General features: G+C 40.7%; 2 protein-coding genes and 2 pseudogenes across 4 annotated transcripts in view; 2 read left to right on the top strand and 2 right to left on the bottom strand.

The window, feature by feature from the left end:
* The window catches only part of TOP1MT (DNA topoisomerase I mitochondrial), an 82269-nt gene extending 74071 nt beyond the window's left edge, over positions 1-8198 (top strand). For all 3 annotated transcript variants that reach the window (XM_072602847.1, XM_072602848.1, XM_072602849.1), the window contains 4 exons: positions 3942-4069; positions 5551-5645; positions 7273-7422; positions 7984-8198. In XM_072602847.1, coding sequence (XP_072458948.1) covers positions 3942-4069; positions 5551-5645; positions 7273-7422; positions 7984-8086 — 476 coding nt within the window. In that variant the 3' untranslated portion in view covers positions 8087-8198. The remainder of the gene's footprint in view (positions 1-3941; positions 4070-5550; positions 5646-7272; positions 7423-7983) is intronic.
* Positions 8199-14884: 6686 nt separating this feature from the next.
* LOC140500372 (uncharacterized) overlaps positions 14885-25834 on the bottom strand; it is a 38672-nt gene continuing 27722 nt past the window's right edge. The window contains exon 3 of the mRNA XM_072602899.1: positions 14885-16493. Coding sequence (XP_072459000.1) covers positions 15827-16493 — 667 coding nt within the window. The 3' untranslated portion in view covers positions 14885-15826. The remainder of the gene's footprint in view (positions 16494-25834) is intronic.
* On the top strand, positions 18107-19200 carry LOC140500355 (keratin, type I cytoskeletal 18 pseudogene; annotated as a pseudogene).
* On the bottom strand, positions 20300-21363 carry LOC140500363 (low molecular weight phosphotyrosine protein phosphatase pseudogene; annotated as a pseudogene).

Genomic DNA, 25834 nt, shown 5'->3' on the forward strand with positions numbered 1-25834 from the left:
GAAGGTAGTGCTTGAGTTAAGAGAAAACAAGAGATTCTGCAAGGCAGGTTAGATTGAGAAGGTATTGCAAGCATGAGGGATGCCAGAACAGGGACACAGAGTTGGAACTTAGAGCCTTTTACTACATAAAGCACAGTCAGAAGAAAGAGAATAATGTATAATGAGTCTGGAAAGGGAAGTTGGGGCCAAGTTGTGCATAGCAGCTTAAAAAAAAGTCAACTTAGGCAGCTGGTGTGGAAAATCAATTGGTGTGGGGAGAGACTTGAGACAAGGACAGCAGTTATGATGTGATTGTGGTAGTCCAGATGAGAGGAGGTTAGGGCTTGAACTGTGAAGGCCCAAAGGTGGTAACATATAGGTAATGAGAAGGGATTAGATGCAAGAGATGTTGGGGTGGTAGAAATAGCAACATTTGACAACTGATTGGGTACGTGGAGTGTGTCTAAAAGTAGTGGAATATTAGTATACCATAAGGAACAACAAATAGGAAGAATTTAAAGAAATTTTAGAAGACTGCAGTATGGGGTGCAGTGTGGACAGAGCAAAGAACGTGACGTGCCACTGCAACAGCTTTATAAGGAAAACGGCAACAAAACTGAGATCAAAAACAAAGGACAACATTGATACTTCTAAAGCATTCACCCATCGTTTAGACAAATAGAAAGTTACCAAAGTGTAATTTTGTACATAGCATCATTTGCAATCACTTTTTGTCATTTTATTTAACTTTTAATGAGGATTATACAGTCTGGTATTGAATGAGGAGTAAGCTAAAAATTTTTATGATGTTTTGGAACAAAATGTATTCAGTAAAAAATTTTTAAAAAACAAAACTGCTAAGATACCAAAGAGACTGAGATTTGAGAAAAGGCTATCAGATTTAACCATTAAGAGACTGTTGTTTATTTGAAGAAAGATAAGTATATCTTGTAGAAAGATAAGTATATCATTCTGGAAAGCACTTTGGAGTTAGACCAAGAAAGTGACTGAAGTATTCATAGCCTTTGACTCAGACTTCTCTTTACTAGTGATACTTTCCAAGGAAGTAGGTGCCAACTATACAGGGATAAAAGGAAGGCCTGTGTATGTACCCAAATAGTAATGCAGTGTTTGTTGTAGTAGTAAAGAACTGGAAACAAAATCAATGACCATGGGGAATGGCCCAACAAATTGTAGCATTTGAATATAAAGAAATATTGCTAATGTTAATAATATTATAATATTAGCTAATATTGCTGAGTTTTAAGAAACAGTGAATATTATGAATACAGAGAAGCATGGGAGGACTTAGATGAAATGATGTAAAATGAAGTAAACAGAACCAAGAAAACTCTATATACAACACCTTACAACAATGTAAGTGGCAAGAGTAACAACAAAGTGGTCAAAACCAAATGATGTGAAATTGTGATGACTGAGCTTGGACCCAAAGAACAGATGGGAAGGTCCTTCCTCTTCTTTTCAGAGGTAGGGCACTAGAGACATGAAGCCACTCCATATAATGACAGATTGTTTCAATATGTTGGGTTTTTGAGACTGTTTTTGGTTTTGTTTTCCTTTTTTTTTTTTTTTTTAAATAGGAGATGGTTTGGGGGTAGAGTGGGAAGCAGAAATACATTGGGAGAGGTAGGTCATAAGAACAGAAAATGTAAATATGATTGTATTTTTTAAGAAGATTGTTGATAACTTTAGAGCAGTTTCAATGGTGTTAAAGTCAATCAGATAATAAAGTGTCAAGAAGCAAGTGGGAGGTAAGAAGGCAATGGCAGTGACTTTAAACAGCCTTTTCTAGGCATTGGCTGTGAAAAGGGGGAAGATATAGACCACCAATGTGAGAAGATGGCAAAGTCAAGGGAGGATATTTTTAAAGGTGATAGAGACATAGGTGTGTTTTTAGGTAGTATGCAGTAGATTGTGTATGCTCTCCAAGGGCCAAATTTCTGGTAGAAATAGAATCACATGGTATTGGGGCATAAGGGATTACCACACAGCATTGATGGTTTGATTAAAATAAGAACCTATAAATAAAGAAACTATAAATTTGTAGTGGAACTAGTTGTGTGACTCTCCTGTATTGATCAGCAGCAGTGTAAGAATGGATAAAAAGAGAGTAGCGAGGATTTAGCATTGCTTGAACAAGAAGACACAGGGTCAAGGGATTCAAGGAAAGAGGATCATGTGCACTAGTACTGGCTTCCTATAGGTCAAGATTGAGGGTAAGAGAGACTAGAGGTCATAGCGAAGATTAGTTGCAGTGAGACAGAGGAACAATTGACAGGACAGGAAGTTATAATTATTGAGAACAATTTCACATTCCCATATTATGAAGGTATGAGTGATGGGAAGATTGTAGTTTGACCAATTCTGTGAGTGGCTGAGGTACAATGAAGGGATGGATCTAGAAAGTTGAGATTGAGGAATTAGGAGGCCAGGATGTTCAAGAGGATATCATATGTGTATGTTGAAGTACCCAGTCTTGAAGGCATGAGTTAGGAGGAAGCCTGAGATCCAGGTTCTAAATTCCTGGCTCACCTAGATGGTAAAAATACATTGAATGCCAAGGGAAAAGATTGTTGAGTGATTTCATCAGTCTGAGGATCTGGAAGTAAGTAGCTGGTGTGTCTCTTCTGTGCTCTGTGTGTTGGCAAGCATAAATGAAGAATTACTGGTACTTGAAAGGGTGGTCTGAGGTGTGGAGGCCTCTGGAAAGAACCAGGTAAGAAGGGGTATAGGATCACAAAGGAGAGTTTGTTAATGATAGAGCAGAGGACAGAAGGGCAAGATGGCAGAGGAGAATAGGCACTGGGGAGTGCTTTCAGGGGTAGTTAAGATGATTGTGAGGAAGAGAAATTGGTGCCAAAGCAGTGATGTTAACCTGCATTCTTTTTTCAAATACCAAAAACACTGGAGCTGAAGGCAGATAGGGTGTTTGGGTTGGTAAATGCTTGTTACTCTCAGTACCAATTCTTTTGCTTAATGCTAACATGAGAACAGGTCGAGATAACAGTGCATACCTAGAAAAGAGCCTGCCTCTGCAGCATGCACTGGGCTCTTGGTTGAGTTTAGATTTCATATCCTGAATATGTTTTTGACCACGGAAAGACTGATATCTAGGTGCACAGTAGTTATGGGGGACTGAGGCACTGTTGTTTTCTCCCAAGTTCAGTTGGCTTAGGAGTAGATACTGCCTTCCCATATGGCAATAGTCCCTGGGGTGAGGCTGCCTCTGAAGCCAATCCTGGTCATCTCTCATCCCCCTGGGGTGAGTAATGGTAACTCATTTATATGTATTTGTGTAAATGGTCCATTTTTTTCCCATTCATTTATTGTTGTTTAGTTGTTTTCAGTCTGCCGACTCATGACCCCATTTAGGGTTTTCTTGGTAAAGACACTGGAGAGGTTTGCCATTTCCTTCTCTAGTTCATTTTACAGATGAGGAAACTTAGACAAGCAAGATGAAGTGTCTTGTTCAGGGTCACACAGCTAGTAAATATCTGAGGCTGAGTTTGAACCCAGGTTTTCCTGACTCTAGGCCCTATACTTTTTTATCCACTGTACCATCTAGCTGCCTATTTTTTCATTCATAGGATCATAGAATTTTAGAACTGAATTGGATCTCAGTCTTTCTACCCTCCTTTAAAAGTTAGGAAATCCTTTAAGAAGCTGAGGCCCAGAGAAGTGAGGTTACTTTTCTGGGTCATACTACTAGAGATCTTCCCTCCATTTGGGAAAAAGCAGATGACTCTGGATCATTGTGAAAGTGTGGCTAGGAGTTAGCCATCAAGACCAGTTAGACTGCTGGAACTGAGAAGGGGGTGCAATATGTGTTTGATTGAAACCATGAACACATTTTTCATATTCACACCTTGGGTTCTTGTTACTCCTTTCAGTGTTCTCTTTGTATTTTGGCTTTCTTATAAATGTGTCTTTGCATCTTCTAGCTGAAGACAACATAGCAGCTAAAATTTTGTCCTACAACCGAGCAAACCGAGCTGTAGCCATTTTATGCAATCATCAGCGAGCAACTCCTAAGACTTTTGAGAAGTCCATGCAAAATCTCCAGACAAAGGTAAAATAAGATAAAATTACTAATAACTGTGAATGAGGTAGTTTAATGTTATAGATCCCCTACAGTCCATCTGTTTTTCTTCTGGAGGTGTGGCCCTGTATTTGTATAGGGTCCAGGGGAAGTAAGTGATACCCCGCCCCTCATCTCTAAACTGGGTTTCTTGAAGTCATAGAACTGTTCTTCAGGGAATGTTTCCTTTTCTGAGTTCTTTTACCCTACTGCTGATGTCCAGTTACCCTATTTCCAAGCCAACGAGGTCACTGCCTCAGATAGCTAAGGAGAGGTGACCTTGTTCCAGGTTCCTGCACATTGAGCTAGATGTAATCTCTCCAAAGGTAACTAATATTTATTCCTAATCACAATGTGACTTAGAGCTTTGGAGTCTGATTCCTAGCCAAAAGAAACTTCTTTGAAAGTAGTAATGGTTCACCCAGGTATATTGTGCCATGGGCTAGAAGTCTTCATATCCAGCCCCCTCATTTTACAGATGAGGAAACTGAAACACAGAGAGCTAGACTGCGTACACAGCAAAACTGGGGTTTCAGTCCAGGCCCCTGCCTGCAAACCCAGGGCACGTTCTTCTTTTTGCTGCTTCATGATCCCCTTTTTAGCAAAGTACCTTGGCAAATGTGAGCTCTAAGTGGAGAAGCCCCATAGCATGGAATGAGAACAGTACTGAACTTGAAAACTGGGTCCTGTGTCAGGATTCTTAGCATTGTGATCTCGCATATCACTTAACCTCTCTTTGACTCAGTTTACTCATCTTTAAAATTGGAACTAATTCCTGCCCTTAGAAACTAGGCTTATGAAGAGGATTAAATGAGATGATGTATTTTCTGTGTAACTGTAAAATACTCTGAGTTGTTGTTAAAAGCAAATAATGTAGGTGTTTATGTTAATGTTTAAGTATTTGTAATTAAGAGCATGATTCCTACTTCATTTTTTTAAATTTACTAGTCTTCATTTTTGTTGATTTAGAATTCCAGATTTATTCAAGATAGTGGATCAGTAGCATCTTTGCAGAAAAAGAAAGGCACACCTGGCATGGGATAGTATATGAGCTCTGTTTTCTCATTGGATGCCCTTATTATGGATAAAGAAGTGATCATTTTCAAAGTAGAGAGAACTTAGAATGCCGTAGCTAAAGGCCCATTCTGAACTGATAATGGCTGGGCCTTTAGGTGCTCAAAAGTGTTGTTATGGGGAAGGGATGCTTCAGTCGTTGTCTTTGGCCTTTAATGGGTGAGAGGTTGCAGAGGCACGAATTTCAGTTCCTTGTATGGAAAATCTTGGGCTGCTTCTGAAGGTTGTGGGCTCTTCTTTACCAAATGTCTGTAAATGAAGGCTAAGTGACTGTTGGTCAGGAATCTTGTAGAAGGAATTCCTGTTGACATTCCACTTAGACTGGGCTCTCTTTGAGGTACCATCCAACTCTTACAATTCTCTGAGGAAGGGCTTGTATGTGGAATTTTCTTTCAAAGATTGATGCTAAAAAGGAGCAGCTAGAGATCGCAAAACAGGATCTAAAGAGAGCAAAAGCTGATGCCAAAGCGAGAGAGGATGTCAAGTCCAAGAGGTAAGCACAGCAGGTCGGGCATCTAGTAGTGGCCATTGTGTCCAGCATTTATCAGAATGTTACAATTAAAATGTTTCCTTGAATAGTTCTCTGATTATTAATACTAAATACAATCAGAAATGGATAAACATGGTTAAATTTTAGCTGATCTACATTTTGTCATCATGCTGATTAACAACTGATCTAAGGTTAGTAGGTGATGGTTTGGGGTAGACAGTGGTTTACTGTGAAGAATACTGGACTTTGAAGTCAGAGGACACACCTGAACTCTAGCCCCATCACGGGGTGACCTGAAGCAAAGCACTTCACCTCTCTTAAGTCTGTTTCCTTATATGTAAAATAAGGGGATCAGACTAAGTTCTTTCAAGGTATCCTACAGGTAGAGTCCACTAGACTTTCCTTTTACACTGGAAAGTCCACAAAGGCATGGCAGCATCTCATCCTTCTTTCATGTGGTTTCAAGTACTTCATGCAAAATTGCCCAGAGTCAGGCAAGAGAGAAAAACATTGGCACAGGGGAGAAACCAAGAGACATTAGGGTGGAAATAGCAAGAGCATGTAACTGAGACACAGTAACAGCAAGCTTGTAGATGCCAGAAATACTTATACATATCATCAAGCCCAGCAGTTTGGGACGATGGGTGAGAAGAGGAATAATTTTATATAGCCAGGCTCCTCCACGTACTACATTTTTATTTAAGACATCCAGACAATTAGGGTAGACAAAATGTATTTTTATTGTTATTTTATTTAAATTTTTAAAAATTGAAGACAGGAACAGCAACGCAATGGGGGCTTAGCCCTGCCCTCTGCCACAGTGGGGCCCTGTGGATAGCTTCTCAATAAGGACTTCTTTTTCTCTCCGTGAGTGAGAACATAGAGCCGGGAGGTGGACGAAGTCCTTTTTCCTTCAGGTTCCTGAACTGCACCTTTTACCTCCATTGAAGAAAGGGAGGGCTTGTCCTGATTTTGTTGGAGGTCATAGGAGGTCCACAGTGGACATTTTAGGCACTGGATCTTATGTATCCCAGAATAGCATACGGAGCAATCTTGGGTTCTGCACTGCACCCAGTGTTGAGCTAATAAGTTTGGACTATAGCTCCTAATTCTCAGCTTTGACAAGCAAGTTCTGTTATTTACCAGTCATATGTGGAAGAAGGGAGGAAAGAAAGCCCTGTTTGTTCTGTTGGCTTGCTACTGGGTTAAGAGATGCCTACCTGTCCTCAATATATGGCAATTCAGAAGGAAAAGAAATTGCGAGAAGACAGGAAATTTCTTTAGATCTCCTGTGACATCATTTTATTAATAATGAGGTTGAAAGCCCAGTTCTTTCTGCCTGGAGTGTGCTGAAAAGCTCACCGGTTACAGGACAGTTGAATTCTGGCTTCTGCTCCATAGGAGGCTACCTGTGTGAGCTGGGGCCAGCCTTCTCTGGATCTCCTCTTCCCTTTGCATTGTTAGATGGGTGCTAGCTAAGCTCTCTTCTGGCCATAACATTTTTAGCTTTCCCTCCAGAAGATGATGAGACAGTTGCTTTTCCTATTCCTATTTATTGAGTCAGGCTGCTTGGGAGCAGACAGATGTTCAGATGAGGTGATTTAGTTTATTATTACTCTTCTTTTCCTAGTAATGTGGACAAGAAGAAAAAACTGCTGGCCAGGTTAGAAGAACAACTCATGAAGCTGTGCACCCAAGCCACGGACAAAGAAGAAAACAAGCAGATTGCCCTGGGTACCTCAAAACTCAACTACTTGGATCCCAGGATTAGTGTTGCCTGGTATGAGAAGTCATAAAGAGCCTGGCAGAACCTTTTTCAGAGGTCTTGAGTTTTGTCCAGGAGAGATGGGGATCAACTAGTTGTAAAGGGCAGAAGCAAATAATTAGTTCTCCTGAGACATTTTGTCATCTAATATTGACCCATCTGTTCCTAACGGTGGTCTTGACGCTCTATTGATCCTCTTTTTCCCAGTATAGGTTTTTAGAATAATCCAAGCTCTTATTTGTAGTACTTGGTTTACTCACCACCCTTAGCTTTATTCTGACCTTCAGTTCACAGGATGGTGTCACACATTGATATTCATCTTCCAGTGCCTGACCTCTTCACGTGTTTGTAAAATTTGAATTAGTCATTGAGGTCCCTATGTCTAGAATCAGAGTGTTCTCCTTCCCCCTCTAAAATTGAATGAAAAGAATACCTCCATGAAATCTTTCTAATTTCCCCCTCTTCTCCCTTCGTTTTCTCAATTCTCCATTTGTTATGATTTAACTTCTTAACCTCAGGTAGCATTTTGTCTTTTAACTTTCTAAAAATGTACTTATATGTTTTGTCTCTCCATAGGTGTAAGAAGTTTGGAGTTCCGGTGGAGAAGATTTATAATAAAACCCAGAGGGAGAAGTTTGCTTGGGCAATTGATATGGCAGGTGAAGAGTTTGAGTTCTGAGCTAGTATTTCTGTATCTATTTTTGAAATGTTGAAGTTTTCAATTATTAAACAATATTGAGAGGAATTTTGTACAATGAAGCATTTTACTAAAGATGTATTTGGTTCTGCAATCTGAGTGTTGATGCTGCTTCCTGAGTCTTGGTCAGAAATGTAACTGTGATATTCTTTCTGATGTAACTGCTGAGGTCATCGGCCTTTTGATTTCTCCAGCTTCTAGGATGCCTTTAAATTTTATGACAGTAGTCCATCTCTGTTGTAAGATTTGTCCCTTGAATTTGTGGGTAATAATGAAAACCTTGAAGGGAAAATCCAAAGCCAGATACTGTCTCTGTGTGTGTGTGTGCGTGTGCATGTGCGCACGCATGCATGCATGTATGAAGAAAGTTTTAGACATTAATTATGAAATTTCCTTTTTACTTAGAGATGTAGTAGGTTTTCTAAGATGCAAAGTCATAGATTTCTTTACCTAAGGGAAGAGATTTCATAGTTTAATCATCCTTAGTTAAGAAACATGGGTAGTTCTGTTGCTAAGGAAACAGCATCATGACTCAACAGGAACTAGAACTCAGGTCTCCTAATTCCCATTCCAGAGCTTTCTGTTGTAACAGTCTGTAGATTCACAAAGTTAAATCTGGGTGAGATCTTATAAACAATGTAGACAAACTACTTCATTTGGGAAAACATGCCAGAAGGAAAGAAGACACACACTCAGGTGTTTGGAGGAGTGGAATGGGAGGTAGTGTTAAGTTGTTGGCTTTTTCATGCCTCTACCGAGCCTGTTCCTACTGCCTCTCCATTTCCAGATATAAGGTGAGACTGACTGCACAATTGAGACTCTATCCTTTTAGCTTCTCAGATAATACAAGATCTTCCCTCCACTCCCCACACCTCCAGCCTCTGGGGAAAGCATGTCTTAAGGTCAGGATCCCATTATCATTTCTCTTCAGCACTCATACCTTAGGTCCAGCCCAGATGAGAAGGTATGTCCTCAGCCTTACCCCTAGGGTTGACTCACGTAGGCCATCCAGAAGACTCAGTTCCACAGTGTTCACGTTGCTACTCTGACAAGATATTTGACCAATTGGGGAGCAGAGCCAAGATGGTGGTTCTTCCCCCACAGCCCATAAAATACCTGTAAAGAAAGACTCTCAACAAATTCTAGAGCAGCAGAAGCCACAGAACAACGAAGTGGAAGAGATTTCTAGCCCAGGGTAACCTGAAAGGCCGAAGGGAAAGGTCTGTCTCACTGGATGTGGAGCAGAACCCAGCCCAGCCTAGGCATGCTGCAGGGAGGAGGACCCCAGCAGGCCTTGGGGGTGGAATCCACATCGGCAGTTCTCAGATCCCTCAACCCACAGGTGCCAGAGGTCAGTGAGAGGGTTTTTTCAGCTATCTGAGAAAGGAGCAGCAGCTGCCACAGCAGCCTGCATCCCTTGTTGGATCGTAAAGCCCCTGGGGGAATGAAGCAGCTGATCCATACTTTAGCCTTGTGTGGCTGTCCTGCCCACCCCTCCCCCCCAAAGCCCCTGGGGGAATTGAACAGCTGAACTGAATCTCAGCCCCCCAGTGCTGGCGTGTCAGAACTGGAGGCAAGGTGGTTGTGGAGAGGTAATTACTACTCGCAGATTCTGGGCACAAAAGTTTCTAGTTGCTCCCAGACCAGTGTACACGCTTGATTGTGCCACTTTGGAGGAACTGATACATTACAGATCCCCAGAGTATACCCTACTCTTGACAAAGGACCCAAAAGTCAAATAACTGGTTGGGAAAATGCCCAAAAAAGTGAAAAAAAATAAGGCTATAGAAGGTTACTTTCTTGGTGAACAGATATCTTCTCCCATCCTTTTGGATGAGGAAGAACAGTGCTTACCATCCTGGAAAGACATAAAAGTCAAGGCTTCTGTATCCCAAACATCCAAAATAAATATTCAGTGACCTCAGGCCTTGGAAGAGCTCAAAATGGATTTTGAAAATCAAGTAAGAGAGGTGGAGGAAAAATTGGGAAGAGAAATGAGAGAGATGCAAGAAAATCACGAAAAGCGAGTCAACAACTTGCTAAAGGAGACCCCAAAAAATACTGAAGAAAATAACACCTTTAAAAATAGGATAACTCAATTGGCAAAAGAGGTTCAAAAAGCCAGTGAGGAAAAGAAGACTTTGAAAAGCAGAATTAGCCAATTGGAAAAGGAGGTTCAAAAGTTCACTGAAGAAAATAGTCCTTTAAGACAAGGGCAGGGAGGGAGGATAGAGGAGAGAGCAGATTGGTCACAGGGGCAACTAGAATGCTTGGGTTTGGGGGGGGGAGGGGATAAAAGGGGAGAAAATTTGTAACCCAAAATTTTGTGAAAATAAATGTTAAAAGTTAAATTAAAAAAAAAAGAAGAAAAAAGAAAAAAAAATAGTCCTTTAAAAATCAGAATGGAACAGATGGAGGCCAATGACTTTACGAGAAACCAAGAAATCACAAAACAAAACCAAAAGAATGAAAAAATGAAAGACATGTGAAATATGTTATTGGAAAAACAACTGACCTGGAAAATAGATCCAGGAGAGACAATTTAAAAATTATGAAAGCCATGATCAAAAAAAGAGCCCAGACATCATCTTTCATGAAATTATCAAGGAAAACTACCCTGATATTCTAGAACCAGAGGGCAAAATAAATATTGAAAGAATCCACCAATCACCTCCTGAAAGAGATCCAAAAAGAGAAACTCCTAGGAACATTGTAGCCAAATTCCAGAGTTACCAGGTCAAGGAGAAAATATTACAAGCAGCTAGAAAGAAACAATTCGAGTATTGTGGAAATACAATCAGGATTACACAGGATCTAGCAGCTTCTACATTAAGGGATGTAAAGGCATGGAATACGATATTCCACATGTCAAAGGAACTAGGATTAAAACCAAGAATCACCTACCTTGCAAAACTCAAAAAATGAGTATAATATTTTTCAGGGGAAAAAATGGTCTTTCAATGAAGTAGAGGACTTTCAAGCATTCTTGATAAAAAGACCAGAGCTGAAAAGAAAATTTGACTTTCAGGGGGCAGAGCCAAGATAGCGGAGTAGAAAGACACACATACGCTAGCTCCAAACCCACAGCCCATAGAATATCTGTAAAAAGAGAACTCCCAACAAATTCTAGAGCAGCAGAAGCCACAGAACAATGGAGCTGAGGAGATTTCTGTTCCAGAGAGCCCTGAAAATCTCTTGCAAAAGGTCCTTCGTGCTGCGGACCTGGAGCCGAGCCCAGCCCTGCCTTAGCCGCGCAGTGCTGAGAGGAGCAGATCTGAGCAGGCTTCAGGGACGGAATCTCCAGTGGCCAGGCAGGTCCCTCCACCCACAGGTGACAAGGGTCGGTGAGAGAGAGGTCTCTTTGGTGGGTCGAGAGGGGAGTGGGGTGCCCCCATAACTCAGGCCCCCTCGGGAGGCAGCAGCAGAGGCGGGAGCAGACAGGGGCTCTCCAAGCAGGCAGGAGCTTGGATCCATTGTTGAAGGTCTCTGCATAAACCTCCTGAGGGGGAACTGAGTTCTGTGAGGTGGCCCTGCCCCCACCTGAACACCTGAACTTAATCTCACACTGAATAGCAGCCCTGCCCCCACTGAAGCCCTGAGGCTGGGAAGCAGCATTTGAATCTCAGACCCCAAGCACTGGCTGGGCAGATCTGGAGGCAAAGTGGCTATGAAGAGAATACTCAGAAGTCAAGTCACTGGCTGGGAAAATGCCCAGAAAAGGGAAAAAAAATAAGACTATAGAGGGTTACTTTCTTGGTGAACAGGTATTTCCTCCCTTACTTTCTGATGAGGAAGAGCAATGCTTACCATCAGAGAAAGACACAGAAGTCAAGGCTTCTGTATCCCAGCCCACTCAATGGGCTCAGGCCATGGAAGAGCTCAAAAAGGATTTTGAAAATCAAGTTAGAGAGGTGGAGGAAAAACTGGGAAGAGAAATGAGAGACATGCAAGCAAAGCATGAAAAACAAGTAAACACCCTGCTAAAGGAGACCCCAGAAAATGCTGAAGAAAATAACACCTTGAAAAATAGGCTAACTCAATTGGCAAAAGAGGTTCAAAAAGCCAATGAGGAGAAGAATGCTTTCAAAAGCAGAATTAGCCAAATGGAAAAGGAGGTTCAAAAGCTCACTGAAGAAAATAGTTCTTTCAAAATTAGAACGGAACAGATGGAGGCTAATGACTTTATGACAAACCAAGAAATCACAAAACAAAACCGAAAGAATGAAAAGATGGAAGAGAATGTGAAATATCTCATTGGAAAAACATTGACCTGGAAAATAGATCCAGGAGAAACAATTTAAAAATTATGGGACTACCTGAAAGCCATGATCAAAAAAAGAGCCTAGACATCATCTTTTATGAAATTATCAAGGAAAACTGCCCTGAGATTCTAGAACCAGAGGGCAAAATAAGTATTCAAGGAATCCACAGATCACCACTTGAAAGAGATCCAAAAAGAGAAACTCCTAGGAACATTGTGGCCAAATTCCAGAGTTCCCAGGTCAAGGAGAAAATATTGCAAGCAGCTAGAAAGAAACAATTCAAGTATTGTGGAAATACAATCAGGATAACACAAGATCTAGCAACTTCTACATTAAGGGATCAAAGGGCATGGAATAGGATATTCCAGAAGTCAAAGGAACTAGGACTAAAACCAAGAATCACCTACCCAGCAAAACTGAGTGTAATACTTCAGGGGAAAAAATGGTCTTTCAATGAAATCAAGGACTTTCAAGCATTCTTGATGAAAAGACCAGAGCTGAAAAGAAAATTTGACTTTCAAACACAAGAATGAAGAGAAGCATGAAAAGGTAAACAGCAAAGAGAAGTCATAAAGGACTTACTAAAGTTGAACTGTTTACATTCCTACATGGAAAGACAATATTTGCAACTCTTGAAACTTTTCAGTATCTGGGTAGTGGGTGGGATTACACACACACACACACACACATGCACACGCACACGCACACACACATAGAGACAGAGTGCACAGAGGGAACTGAAGAGGATGGGATCATATCTTAAAAAAATGAAATCAAGCAGTGAGAGAGAAATATATTGGGAGGAGAAAGGGAGAAATGGAATGGGGCAAATTATCTCTCATAAAAGAGGCAAGCAAAAGACTTTTTAGTGAAGGGAAAAAGAGGGGAGGTGAGAGAAAAACATGAAGTTTACTCTCATCACATTCCACTAAAGGAAGGAATAAAATGCACACTCATTTTGGTATGAAAACCTATCATACAGTACAGGAAAGTGGGGAATAAGGGGATAAGCAGGGTGGGGGGGATGATGGAAGGGAGGGCATGGGGAGGAGGGAGCAATTTGAGGGCGACACTCATGGGGAGGGACAGGATCAAAAGAGAGAATAGAAGTAATGGGGGGCAGGATAGGATGGAGGGAAATATAGTTAGTCTTATACAACACAACTATTATGGAAGTCATTTGCAAAACTACACAGATTTGGCCTATATTGAATTGCTTGCCTTCCAAAGGGAAAGGGTGGGGAGGGATGGAGGAAAAGAAGTTGGAACTCAAAGTTTTAAGAACAACTGTCGAGTACTGTTCTTGCCACTAGGAAATAAGAAATACAGGTAAAGGGGTATAAAAAGTTATTTGGCGCTACAGGACAAAAGAGAAGATGGAGACAAGGGCAGAGAGGGATGATAGAAGAGAGAGCAGATTGGTGATAGGGGCAATTAGAATGCTCAGTGTTTTGGGGTGGGGGGAGGGGACAAAAGGGGAGAAAATTTGGAAACCAAAATTTTGTGAAAATGAATGTTAAAAGTTTAATTTAAAAATTTTTTAAAAAAGAAAATTTGACTTTCAAACATAAGAATCAAGAGAAGCATGAAGAAGTAAATAGGAAAGAGAAATCATAAGGGACTTACTAAAGTTGAACTGTTTACATTCCTACATGGAAAGACAATATTTGTAACTCTTGAAACTTTTTTCAGTATCTGGGTAGTTGGTGGGATTATACACACACACACACACACACAGCACAGGGTGAGTTGAATAGGAAGGGATTATATCTAAAAAAAATAAAATTAAGGGGGGGAGAAATGGAATGGGGCAAATTATCTCATAAAGGAAGCAAGAAAAAGATTTTTCAATGGAGGGGGAAGGGGGGATGAGAGGGAAAATGTGAAGCTTACTCATCACATTTGGCTCAAGAAAGGAATAAAATATACAGTCATTTTGGTATGAAAACCTATCTTACAATACAGGAAAGTGGGGAAGGGAATAAGTGGGGTTAGGGGGATGATAGAAGGGAGGGCAATGAGAGGAGGGAGCAATTAGAAGTCAACACTTAGGGAGGGACAAGGTCAAAAGAGAGAATAGAAGAAATGGGGGCAGGATAGGATAGAGGGAAGTATAGTTAAGTCTTAGACAACCTGACTTATGGAATTCATTTACAAAACTATACATGTATAGCCTGTATTGAATTACTTGCCTTCCCAATTGGGATGGGTGGGGAGGGAGGAAGGAAGAGAAGTTGGAACTCAAAGTTTTAGGAACAACTGTTGAGTATTGTTCTTGCATACAACTTGGAAATAAGAAATACAAGTAATGGGGTATAGAAATTTATCTTGCCCTACAGAACAAAAGAGAAGATAGGGATATTAGAAGGGAGGGCGGATTGGTGGTAGGGGTAGTTAGAATGCTTGGTGTTTTGGGGTGGGGGGAGGGGAGAGGAGAAAATTTGGAACTCAAAATTTTGTGGAAATGAATGTTGAAAACTTAAATTAAAAAAAAAAAAAGATTTGACCAGTTAACGAATAGACATTTCTTAAATAACTGGCCCTTGGCCAGGCTCTTTAGGGAGTACAGTACACACATAACATTTGGTCCCTCACTTTAAATACTTCATAGTTTTAACAAGGGGTGACAAGACATGCACACAAACAAGATAATTACATGCTCAGACGCATGGTTATTGACACTGTCTCATTGTAGAAACTCATTAAAAACTGCCAAGTACTGGAATAGGTAGAGAAGGTTTTCTGGAAGACATGAGCCCTCAACTGGGCCTCATAGGATAAGACAGGAGAAGGGAATGGGTTTCAGATAACAAGAATGAAGGATCAGAAGCAAAAACAAATATGGTATGTGTTAATAGCAAGGAAACACAGGTAACTATGATGGGCCCCAAGACCAACCCGAGTAGTTTAGTTTATGTCCTCTAGGCAGTGAGAATCCACTGAAAGATTCTGAGCAGGACCATAATGTCAAAGTGGTTAGATTAATACGGTGGTTCAGTTTGGGGTTTAGAGTGATTGAAAATAGGGAAATTGGTTTCATCCAAGGACAATATGATGCAGCCCAGAAGAAAATGGTGGAAGTACAAACAGAAGAATTAAAACTTGGTGATTATTTCTCAGTATCTTTTGCTTCCATGAAACCGTGCTCTGCTGGTTCTTTTCTTTATTCCTTTGATTTTTCCTGAGTAAGGAGAGGAAAGGCCCTATTGGTTTGCATACATCTATCAGTTTCATCAATTATGTAGTATTCATTAATTGCCTCATTACAGGTGACTTTTCTAACACAAAACCAATTGTTTTTGTCTCTGTACGGCCACTATCGTTTGAGAACTATTTGAAAACTTTAGGAAATAGAAAGTCCAATTAAGAATTTTCCTTTACATATTCACATGAAGAGTTTTGTTGAGTGTGTGAACTCTAACTAAAGACCTCCCCGCAGCTGTACTCAAAAAACATTTCTTCACTGAATTCTCTGGTGTTCAGTAAGTAACACAGATTGATTGAAAGCTTTCCCACCTTCATTATATTCATAGGGTCTTTCCCCTGTGTGAATTTTCTGATGCCGAATGAGATTGGAGCTCTGGCTGAAGGCTTTGCCACATTCTCTACATTCATAGGGGTTCTCTCCATGGTGTATTCTTTGATGTCTAACAACATTTGAACTATGAATGAAAGTCTTCCCACATTCATTACATTCATAAGGTTTCTCTCCTGTATGAATTCTCTGATGTTTAATAGCATCAGAGCTCTGACTGAATGATTTCCCACATTCATTACATTCATAAGGTTTTTCTCCAGTGTGAATTCTCTGGTGACGTATAAGGTTTGAACTCTGGCTGAAAGCTTTGCCACATTCTTTGCATTCATAAGGTTTCTCTCCATTATGAATTCTCTGATGTCTAACTACATGTGAGCTGTGAATAAAAGTCTTCCCACAGTCACTGCATTCATAGGGTTTCTCTCCAGAATGAATCCTGTGGTGTTTAATTACATCTGAGCTCTGGCTAAAGGTCTTTCCACATTCCTCACATTCGTAGGGTTTTTCTCCAGTGTGAATTCTCTGGTGTTTAATAATATCTGAATGGCATTTGAAGCTTTTCCCACATAGATCACATTTATGGGGCCTCATTTCTTTGGCATTTCCCTGATATTTAACAAAATTTGTACTCTGATTGAAATTTTTCACAGATATCATCTGTTCATGGTCTCCCTTCTCTCTGAGAGTTTTCCCAGACAAAGAATCTTTCTGCCTCTCTGCATTGTCCTCGGTCTTACAAGATTCATGAAACTCTGCTCCTTGTAGGACATCCAGGAGTCCTGAAGATGGCAGCCCTGCATGATGTGATCCCACTTCCTCAGAAAACTCTTGCTTTAGGATCCATTCTTCCTTCTTAGCACTGATCTCAGAGCCTAAAACAAAACAAGACACAATTGTCATCTAATTTCTGGAAAACAAAACAAAACTTTAATTTCTAAAAGATACCAAATAAGATGAATGTTACAAGTACTTTAAAATGTGTAGAGCACTAAAGAAGGCAGCATTACTACTAAATGAAAACCCATGGCTATTTCACATTTAAAGTCCATCATTCCTCCCTTTTCTGTGTTCTGTTGTCCAGTGACACTGGTCTACTTGTAGTTCCTCAATGTGATGTTCCAACTCCTTACTCTGTTTTTTCATGGGCTGTTTGCCATCCTCACCTCTATCTTCTGGCCCTCCTGGCTTCTCAAAACTTCTGGCTCCAGTCCTATCTTCTGTAAGCAATCACCCCTAGAACTATCTGTCCTTTCCACCCCCAGTGTCTTCCAAGATTATTTCTCTTTTACACTGTGTACATCTTCTGTGTACATAATAACTTATGTGCTGTTTCCCCATTAGAATGTGAGCTCCTTGATGACAGATACCATGTTTTTGCCTTTATTTAACTGATAAAAATATAGACTTTTAAACTTTGTATTTAAACATTTTTTACAAGACATCTAAAATCTACTGTAATCTTTGAGCGAAGCAAAATTAAGAACACAAAGTAAACATAGAGTGTGCAAATTTGGGGTGTCCACCCCAAATACTCATATGGGCTATCTGTGCCCAACCTGTGGTAAAGCATTCTGAGGTATTGATCAGCTACAGTCAGACACGCTGAAACCCCACTTTATCATGGTGATGTCATTTTGGTCCTCTTGGAAGATGAAGAACAACAACCAAATTCTCAAAAAGATAAGTGGTAAAGCTACAGCAGGTCATTGCAAATTTTCTTGAACTATCAACCAATTTTTAAAATATCCAATCAGAAATTCAAATTTTAAGAACTTAGAAATGTCATGCAAAATCATAGGTTTAGAGCTGGAAGAATACTTAGGAGTCAGTCATTCGGGTGAAGAAACAGGCCTAAAGAAGTGATTTACTTAGGGTGGTAAAAGAATCTGAATTTGAACCCAGGTTCTCTGACTCTAAAACCATCAATCTTTCCTCTGAAATCTTTGAAAATCTGCTTTCCCTAAACCCGGATTACATGTCAAACTATGCCAACCCTCCTCTATCATAAACTCTAGGCAGGTGTGATTAGAATTAGGCCAGAAGCAGACCCTCCAGAGTGCTAATTCTTTCCTTACTAGCAACTAGTTCTACTCACTTATTTAAAAAGTAATCCTGTCCCCTTTCCCTCCCAGTTATAAAGCCAGTGTGCTCTCTCCCACTCTTCTGACTATTCTGGTTTCCCAGCTTGCCTCTACCTGTATCATGAGTTTCACTACCCCCTCCACCACCTTTCCCACCAACTACGGCTCCCTGGACTCAGGCCAGGCGCCCAGCCACTGGCCTGGCTGCCAAGCAGCCCATCCAGCGTCTATGCAGGCGCAGTTGACCCAGGCTCGCTCCACCAGCTTCCACGGGGAGGGCCAGGAGCCTGATAGGGGGTGGGGAGGGCTGGTTGGGATCAGGGCGATCCAGGGAGAGGAGACCATGCAGGACCTTAACGACCGCCTCGTCTCCTGTCTGGAAAGCATGAGGAGCCTGGAGACCGAGAGTCGCAAACTGGGAGGGAAAATCAGAGAGCATGTGGACAAGAAGGGACTTCAGATCAGAGACACGATTGAGTATCTGCGGGCACATTCTATTCAAGCTCAGTAGGCAATGCCAGAATCGTCCTACAGATGGATAATGTCAGCAGCCAGACTGACGACTTTCGAGTCAAGTATGAAGCAGAGCTACACTAGAGACGGTGTAGAAACGAGACAGTGACATTCACGGCCTCCGGAAGGTGACCAAGCTGCGACTGGAAATTGAGATGGAAACGCTGAAGGAAGAGCCCCTCTTTATGGGCTGGCCGCGGAGGCGGACTCTGAGCAAGGTCATCGCTGACGTCCGAGCCCGGTAGGATGTTCTGGGTTGACAAATACTGGTCCCAGCAGACTATGGAGAGCACCATGACAACCAACACAAGATCCAAAGGGGTGGAAGCAGCCCCAAACATTGTCACAGAGCTGAAATGTCCCAGGAGACTGACCAGCTTGGAGGACAGCCTGAGGGAGGTGGAAACCCGCCGCGCTATCCAGATGGAGCAGATCAATACAGCCCTGCTGCACCTGGAGGTACGACAGAGGGGCAATACGAGGCCCTGCTCAACATTAAGGTCTAACTGGAAGCAGAGATCAACACCTATCCAAACCTGCTGAAGAGTGGGGAGGACTTCAATCTTGTGCATGCCTTGGACAGCAGCAGCAGTTCCTTACATAAGACCAGCACTAAGAGGATTGTAGATGGCAGACTGGTGGCAGAGACCAATGACACCAAAGTCCTGCAGCGTTAGGGTCATAAACTGAAGATCCGGACTGAGTTAGGAAGTTAATAAAAGCTCTTTGGTCACCTAGCCTTCCAAAAAGAAAAAAAAGTAATCCTATCCAGAGCCATGATCCTGATAGGGACATCCCCCCAGTTTCAGTGATTCCTTCGAAATCAAATTTGCCTCCTTTGATTAAGACTGCGAACTCTCTCTCTCTCTCTCTCTCTCTCTCTCTCTCTCTCTCTCTCTCTCTCTCTCTCTCTCTCTCTCTCTCTCTCTCTCTCTCTCTCTCTCTTTTTACCTAAACTATGTACATTTTGTGACTAGACCTTGGAGGCGAGAGGTTTTACCGGCTCTTTTCTTGGATTTATTTCCTACGAACTTATAGGTATCTCAATGGCAACTCATTCATTTTTGTAGCTATTTTCTATTATGACTAATTTGGGGAATTAGATGCAAGCTGTCTTCTCCCTTCTATATCTTTTGTAGTTTCCAGTTCTTTTAATTAGATTTACAAGACACTCTAAATACATATTTGTTAGCTTTTGTCAGCTATACTCCATTCTTGCCCAGGAATCTGAACAAATTCCAGTCTCAGATGCCAGCTATTCCCTTCTCATTTATTTCTTCTGTATCTCTTGCTTTCAAAGAGCAAAAGTGAAGAAAGTACAATCCTATGGTCTTCAAGTGCTCACCTAAGATTTCATAAACATTAGCAGTATTTTTTTTGGCAGGAGATACGTTTATTTTAATAGACAACCAAAATATTAAATGATGATAAAGATGAACAGGAAGAATATTTGTACTTCATTATATTATTGCCATCAAACTACTGCTAAACACTAAAATACATTTTTCTTCAACTTTTCACAATGTTCTCAGTTATTTTCTATTGTCTTCTACAACATAAAGGTAAATGTTTTCTTTACCAGTTAAAGATCCCAGTCAGACATAAATGAAGCTGTACCAAAGTAAAACTCTATCCAACACTTTTAATAAGTGATTGTGTTACTGACGTTTCTTATTTTTCACATGCAAATTTTTGTTTGTTCCACTATAAATTCATTTTTACAATCTGAGGCACAGACTGGGAGTTCTAGCTAGTTTGGTAACTATAATTGATTTAATCAAATGTTTTTGCTTCAAAATTATTGACTGATTTTCATTACTTTTTCAAATTAGAACATATGTGAACATTAAATAAATTGAAGAAACAATGATGGTCTCCAAATGGAGTATAGTATTACTCTTTAATAAAACATCAAATGATATTCATAATTTTTAAGTCAATGTCAATCACTGCTGTCCTTTAGCAATGAATATGAGCCTTAATGAGATTTTTGCAAAAATGCTTTGCTGCACCTCACCCATTGCTCATATCCAGTCTCAAAGTCAGTCATTTCCATGCTATAGATCTTCAATAATAAGTTGTTTCTGTGGATCATAGCTTCCAAGAAGTTCAATTTTAGCTTTGCAGTTTTTAACCTGATTAACTTTTCTATTCAAAGCTCTCAAATTGCTTTCATTCATACAGAGTATATAATCCAAGGTCAGGAAATCTTTGGTAATCTGCATGTCAATATGATTCATGGTAACACCATGTTTCTTCATGCAAGTCTGCACTCGATAATCAGGAGGGTTTCCTATTTCATATGTAGATGTTGCTGCACTGTCTATCCTGCACTTATCTGAAATATTTTGCTCAGTTACAAGTTTCCTAAAAACTGCTTCTGCTATAGGTGACAGACAAATATTACCCAGATACCTGAATAGCACAGACCTCGTTCCCTCTGTGGCCATTTTTAATTTCCATTAGCAGTATTTTTAAAGTTCCTCTAGACAGTATCATTCACACCGACATAAATCACCAGAAGTGGATGATTGTCATCCATTTTGATAAATGTTGGAAAGTCCTCTGTTGGCTATGTGCTTCAGAAAGACAAAAGACCTCTGTACTATTGTTCTCAGTTGACAATTAGCTGCCAAAATACTACTCTTGAGGAAGAAACCACCAACTACTCTGAATTGCTTCTCATCTCTTCTTTTCTCTCTCCTCCCTTCTCCTCTCTTCTATCTAAACTTCTACTATGTCATCCTGTGGAGCATTTTCAGCTTCTTTCTCCTTGGTTCATACAGCTCCCTCTTCTCCAAAAGAGCCTGAAATTGATTTTTAAGTTCTAATTTGCAACCCTCTTTCTTCCTTCTTCCTCCATGCAACAATTTTGCATTCTCCCAACATCCCTACAAGGATCAAGTCTCAACCCTCCTCTACCTCATACCCCTCCTTTTCCCCATTGAAACCTTACTTTCCTTAAGAACATTCTCCCTAACAGTCTGGTATGTGGAGAAACATTCTTTGAGTCCTTTCCACCACCTCCAAGAGGGAGATCAGCCTACACTTGAAACACAAGTCATTTGGCTATGGTAAATATGCAGGTATCAAATATTTGATGGAAGCCAGCATACAATTTTCCCAACTCTCCCTACTATTTGAAAATTTTGGCTTTATTTTTTTTAACTCCTTGTGGGTGTTTAAGCCTGCATCCTTAGCACCTGGTTAAAACTTTTTACTACCATTTTATAATACATTGCTGAGACAGTCATGGAAACTTTAGAATAAGAACCATTAGTGATGTTATGAAGTACATCATTTTGGAAGGTGTTATAGAATTATACTATAGGAAGTACAAAAATATTCATACTTTTTGACCCTATAACCTCCACTACTTGATTTTTATACATTCAGAACATTATTGATGGAAGGGGAAAAGACATATCTCTACAAGAATATGTCTCAAAGAACCATATTAGCAAAAAAATGAAAAATGCTGAGGCCAGGGATTGAGAAATGTTTGAAAAAAAATCATGGTATACAAATGAATAGACATACTGGGAGAAATGATGACTATAATTCATTCAAAGAAATACAGAAGGACTTATTTGAGGTGAGGTAGTGTGAAGGAACATAATGTCCCAAAAGTCTGAGCACAGTTTTAAGCTATTAAGTATTAAGCTCTTAAGGGTTAAGACTGCACTAAAACCTTTGGGACACCATGACTACAACACAACTGGAATTAAATAGCAACTTAATTCAGCTCAACAAGTATTACTAAGGGCCTATGTGCCAGGCACCAGTAGACTCTAGGGAGAAAAAAGACAAAAAATTACAACAATCCCTTCAAGGAGGCACATTTTACTCTGGAGAGCCTAATGTGAGAACTTGCCTCAAAGGGGATGAAAAAGAAGTTGAATCTCAGAAGGGATCATTACCTCTTGAGAGGTGTGGTGGATGTTGTCTATGGTCAGGATAGAGGCCCCAAAGGAAGGAAAGGGAAAGAAGAGGTCCACAGCCTAGCTTCACCTCCTGGGCAAATTCCTAGCAGAGGTCCTCATCCTAAGGGTCAAAGATACCATAGAAAACATTTAACTAATGCCTTTTCATTTATTTATCTCACTCCACATGCATCAGGCCTATTCCTTCTCTCTGACTCCTGTGACTATTTCTTTCCTGGGTAAGAATACCTAATTTTCTGAATTCTCTTATTGCCTACTCCCTGAAGACTTGGGCTCCACAGTTCTTCACCTCCTTCCAGCTGGGAGATCATTTCAGGTCTAGAGACTGGAAACTCCATACATGGGGGGGAAAGGTTGGTTTATGCTGGGAATATAGAGCCTTCTACACTAAGATACAAATGGAATTCTTTTCTTGGCAGGAAGGATATTTTTTCAGTCAGGATGCTGTGGTAAGACCCAAGGTGGCCTAAATTAGGCTCTCTCTTTTCCTCCCCAGGGTTTTTGTAAGTCTTTCTTTGTATCCCCAGCACTTAGCACAATGGCTGGCACATAGTAGGTGTTTAATGTTTGTTGACTGACTACTGGTCCAGATGTTATGGGACAGACTAGGGCCAGTTTGAGTTAATTATGTTCTCATGTGGATTGAGCGGAGTGCTTTTGAGACAGTACCTCTTGCAGGATGCTATTACCTAGAAGTCACTAAGTATGTTTTTAGTAAAGTAATTAGTTGTCTGATCCCTCAGGCTTTAGTGGTTCATTGCAAGAGGTGTAAAACAGGAGTGGTAACAGAAGAGAATCTTCATGGAATTTAGAAGGAAAAGAAAAAGCCAGATCAGATATCGTATGCAAGGAACCGTAAGAAGCCATCTAGTCCACCATTTTGTTTTATAGCTAAGGGAAATGGGGCTCAGGGAATTTAAGTGACTTGCCCAAGGTCATGAGCTGACAGAGAAGCATCTTGAATCTGGGTCTTCTGCCTTCAGATCCATTGTTTATTTTTTCCACCCTAACATGAGATAACATTAACAAACCCTTTGCTAAAATCTAGGTAAATTTTATCTACAGCATTCCCCTGATCTTCCAATGTAGGAGTCCTATGAAAAAGAAAGTAGTTCAACTTGAGCAGGTTAGTCACTAGTTCAGAGTTAATTGGAATCAAGTCAGTTCCTTGTAGTAACCTTTGTTTGTTTGTTTGTTTCTTTGTTTTTAAGATGGTCACAAATAATACATTTTAGAATTTTTCTGAAAATTAAGCTGGCTTATAATTTACAAATTCTCTCACTCTCCTTTTTTTGAAAATCTGAAGAACATTTTCTCTTCTGTCTTCAGATACCTCTCCTGTTGTCTGATAGCTTTCAGATATCAATGACAGTGGTTCCACAGTCACATTCATCATTTCTTTTCATACCCAATGATATAGAGTTCCTTGGGCCAAATGACTTGAGTTCACCAGGGACAGCCAGGTACTCTCTTACTATCTTCCTACTTGAGGGGTGGAGCCAAGATGGCGGAGTAGAAAGATGCACATACACTAGCTCTTACCCCACAGTCCAAGAAATACCTGTAAAGAAGAACTCTCCACAAATTCTAGAGCAGCAGAAGCCACAGAACAATGGAATGGTGGAGATTTCTAGCCCAGAGTGACCTGAAAGACCTATGGGATAGGTCTGTCCCACCAGACGCCGAGCAGAGCCCAGCCCAGTCTTGGCCACATGGTACCGAAAGGAGCAGATCTGAGCAGGCTTCAGGGACAGAATCTCCAGCTGCAGCACAGATCCCTCAACCCACAGGCGCCAAAGGTCAGTGAGAAGGTCTTTTCAGCTGGCTGAGAAGGCAGCAGGGGTCCCCATAACTCAGGCCTCCTCAGGTGGCAGCGGTAGAGGCAGCAGCAGACCGGGGCTCCCAAACCAGGCAGTAGCCCACATCCATTGTTGAAGGTATCATCTTAAACCCTCTGAGGGAACTGAGCCCTGTGTGGTGGCCCTGCCCCCTCCTGAGCAGCTGATCTTAATCTCACACTGAATAGCAGCCCTGCCCCTGCCTAAAGCCCCTGAGGGTTTGGACCACCTCATCTGAATCTCAGCCCCCAGTGCTGGCTTGGTGGAACTGGAGGGGAAGTGGTTTTGGAGAGAAAACTCAGAAGTCAAGTAACTGGCTGGGAAAATGCCCAAAAAAGAGAAAAAAAATAAGACCATAGAAGGTAACTTTCTTGGGAAACAGGTGTCTCCCCTCCTTTTGGATGGGGAAGAACAAGGCATACTGTCAGAAGAAGTCAAGGCCACTGCCTCCAGGGCTTCCAAAGGGAACTTAAACTGGACTCAGGCAATAAAAGACCTTAAAAAGCAAGTCAGCAGCTTACTAAAGGAGAAACAAAAAAATGCTGAGGAAAATAGCAGCTTTAAAAAGAGGCTAACTCAATTGGAAAAAGAGGTCCAAAAAGCCAATGAGGAGAAGGAGGCTTTAAACAGCAGAATTAGCCAAATGGAGGAGAAGGTTCAAAAGCTCACTGGACAAAATAATTCATTGAAAGAGAATTGAGTTCAGGGAAATGAATGACTATGAGTTAAACCAAGCAGTTAGTAAACAAAACCAAATTCTGAAAAAATAGAAGATAATGTGAAACATCTCACTGGAAAAACAACTGACCTAGAAAATAGATCCAGGAGAAACAATTTATAAATTATGGGACTACCTGAAAGCCACGATCAAAAAAAGATCTTAGACATTATCTTCCATAAAATTATCAAGGAAAACTGCCCTGATATTCTAGAACCAGAGGGCAAAATAAATATTGATACAATCCACCAATCATTTCCTGAAAGAGATCTGAACAGAGAAACTCCTAGGAATATTGTGGCCAAATTTCAGAGTTCCCAGATCAAGAAGAAAATACTGCATGCAGCTAGAAAGAAACAATTTGAGTACTGTGGAAATACAATCAGGATAACACAGGATCTGGCAGCTTCAACATTAAGGGATTGAAGGGCTTGGAATGAGATATTTCAGAAGTCAAAGGAACTGGGATTGAAACCAAGAATCACCTACCCAGCAAATCTGAGTAGGGAATAAATGGTCATTCAATGATATAGAGGACTTTTTATCCTCCTACTTATTTTGAATATCAACCATTTTTGTTCAGTTGTTTCTAGGATAAAAATCATTCTTGAAAATAAGCAAAGAAAATGAGAGTTGGTATGGGGTTGAAATAGGAGAGTGGAGGGATATGAGATCAAAGCATTTCATGCCAACATGACTGGAAATCTTCAAGGATGATGCCAGTGAAGAAGGGGGAAAAAAGGTTGGTAGAGGGCACTGGGGAGACTGGAATGAAGGTTGGTCCCAAGTCACTGACCAGACCTCAAAAGATCAAAGGTTACTGAAGAATGATCACC

Source organism: Notamacropus eugenii, chromosome 4 (assembly GCF_028372415.1).
Source record: "Notamacropus eugenii isolate mMacEug1 chromosome 4, mMacEug1.pri_v2, whole genome shotgun sequence".
Lineage (NCBI taxonomy): Eukaryota > Metazoa > Chordata > Mammalia > Diprotodontia > Macropodidae > Notamacropus > Notamacropus eugenii.